Source organism: Sinocyclocheilus rhinocerous, unplaced genomic scaffold, assembly GCF_001515625.1.
Source record: "Sinocyclocheilus rhinocerous isolate Xijiao unplaced genomic scaffold, SAMN03320098_v1.1 scaffold36, whole genome shotgun sequence".
Lineage (NCBI taxonomy): Eukaryota > Metazoa > Chordata > Actinopteri > Cypriniformes > Cyprinidae > Sinocyclocheilus > Sinocyclocheilus rhinocerous.
The window spans coordinates 822,013-824,408 of record NW_015664459.1 but is presented as its reverse complement, the minus strand read 5'-3'; the positions used below and the strand labels follow the sequence as shown (position 1 = coordinate 824,408).

General features: G+C 35.2%; 1 protein-coding gene across 1 annotated transcript in view; it reads right to left on the bottom strand.

The window, feature by feature from the left end:
• Nucleotides 1–2,396, bottom strand: part of unm_hu7910 (un-named hu7910) — a 64,354-nt gene that overhangs the window by 26,115 nt on the left and 35,843 nt on the right. Inside the window, exon 4 of the mRNA XM_016540852.1 lies at nucleotides 2,036–2,092. Within this exon, the coding sequence (XP_016396338.1) occupies nucleotides 2,036–2,092 (57 nt within the window). The remainder of the gene's footprint in view (nucleotides 1–2,035; nucleotides 2,093–2,396) is intronic.

The window sequence follows — 2,396 nt, the reverse complement described above, 5'->3', positions numbered from 1 at the left end:
AAAATATTTGTGTAGTGTACATACTTAGGGAAAGTATTGTCTAAGACGAGTTATTGGCAATATATATTTAGTCAGTTTAAGTAAATTATTCATTTACTGTAAACATTAATTTGAATAAATTATTGGACTTCGTTTTGTACTGAGGTAAATTTGCAGACGGTCCCTAAAGCAGCCTAGGCGAATATGCAGCGAATATCAAACCTAAAACTACCTTGGTTTTCAATATATATTTAGTCAGTTTAAGTAAATTATTCATTTACTGTAAACATTAATTTGAATAAATTATTGGACTTCGTTTTGTACTGAGGTAAATTTGCAGACGGTCCCTAAAGCAGCCTAGGCGAATATGCAGCGAATATCAAACCTAAAACTACCGCGCTTGGTTTTCTATGGGAGAATAAAAATGGTTTGGTGAAACTTTGTGGGTTGTGGGTTCATATTCTGGGCTCATATGCTTAAATGTACATAGTATACAGTAATATATTTTATTAATTAGATGCCAAATTTAATAATTTATTATCACTGTCTTGAGGCAATAAAACACGTTAAGTGTTTTCTTTATGGGAAATGTTTAACGTGCAGTTTTGCGCGTTCCGTAACTTGCGTTTATATCCTCATCTGCCTGTATATAGTTTGCATCATCAGCAAGATCTGAATTTGGTCTTTTAATAGCTGTCATTGCGTTTTCTTTAACAGATTTCTGAGGGAAACAGCGTGAAACCTTGAGCGTTCGTTCATATTCTACATCTGCTTAACTGTCGATATAGTTCGCATAATCATCAATGAAGTGTATTCTGAAGATGTTGAATTAAACATACACACAGCAGCTTTTCCACGTTTATACTGGCCCCGAAAATCAAAACTTCTACTTAGCGCTTGCTCCATTTCTGCAGATCACTTTTTGTGAATGAATGACTTAATCCACCTGTTGCTTTGGTCTTCATCAACAGCCGCTTGCGCCACCTGCTGGTGAGCGACTGACAGCAGCTGGAGATCATGCATCGGTGCTCTACTGCTATTCCTGCAGCTCCCGGATGTGCACTGACGAATTTTCTGCCGAATTTTAACCACTGAATTTGTGGAAGCAAATTTGGAAAGTGAAATACAATGGACCGAAATTTGCCTGTCGAATATTATACATCGTATTTTTAAACAGATTGAATATTTTGGAATTGAATTCTGGAGGGTGAATATGAATGATTGGATTTTTAATTATGAAAATGTGTGTGAAATATTTTGAATTGAAATATTCACAGCTTAAATAATCAACTATGTTAAATTTCAGGACCTAAAAATGCAAGCCCTGGTAATACAAGGCATTAAAATGCAAGCACTGCTAATGCAATGCATTATTTTTTCAATTAGTGCTATTCAACATGCTAAAATATTGCCATTTTAACAGTGTAAATAGAATCTACAGCTATTTGCACTTAGTGCAAACAGCCGCTGCCAAAAAGTTTATATATGTCAGTCTGAAAACACAAAGAAAAATAGCATGACTGGGCCACTTGGTGGTGCTATAATGAATTAAAATATAAAAATTGGCTGTAACTACAGCCAACTATACTGATTGACTACAAAATTGCCATGCAGTGTATTAATCATATTTGCCATGAGTTTCATAGACCATAATGACATTTGTGTATCTTGAGAAACAAGATGTTATTTTCATTGCAAGATGTCAAAAATGATCTGAGGCGTTATCTCTGTAAGGTGCTTTGGCATACTGACATGAAACTTAATATCTGCAATAGTAATCTTCCCCTAACAACGTTGCATCAATTGCATCGCCAAAATTATGTTCAGGTGACATTTCTGCCATTAGTGTGCCAGAACCCTGGTTTTGCACAGATTTTTTTTTTCCTTTTTTGCCATAAAAGTGAATGGACATCAGAGACGTCTTGCAGACCCCAAACTTGGATGGTTCCAAATACGCACTTCTACTGAGGTGCACAGACACCATCTGTCTGACACTAGATGCCATGTCATGTCAAGGATGTCATGGCATGAAGAATTGCTTCTATCATTTACTTACCTTTTTCTCCTAAGGGGTTCTCGGGTGATGCCACCATAACAGGCTTCTCAGTCAGACCTGTATGAATGTTGAGTAAAATCAGACACATTCCCAACAAGAGAAAAGAAAGAAAGAAAAAAAAAAACTTCTCTCAAGGACAAAGGTTACGCCTATTTCTGCAATGGAACTATACAAAAAGTACCATAATAAATTAAAGTATTGCTATCTATCATACAGCATTACTTTAAATAAAAAGTCTATTAATCTTGGGTTGTTAAGAATACAAATAAACTCATCTTATCAACGCACACACAAATGAGTAAACCTGACCATGTATTAATCAGACCAAATAACATTTAAATAAGGGGAAAAAAAAAAATAT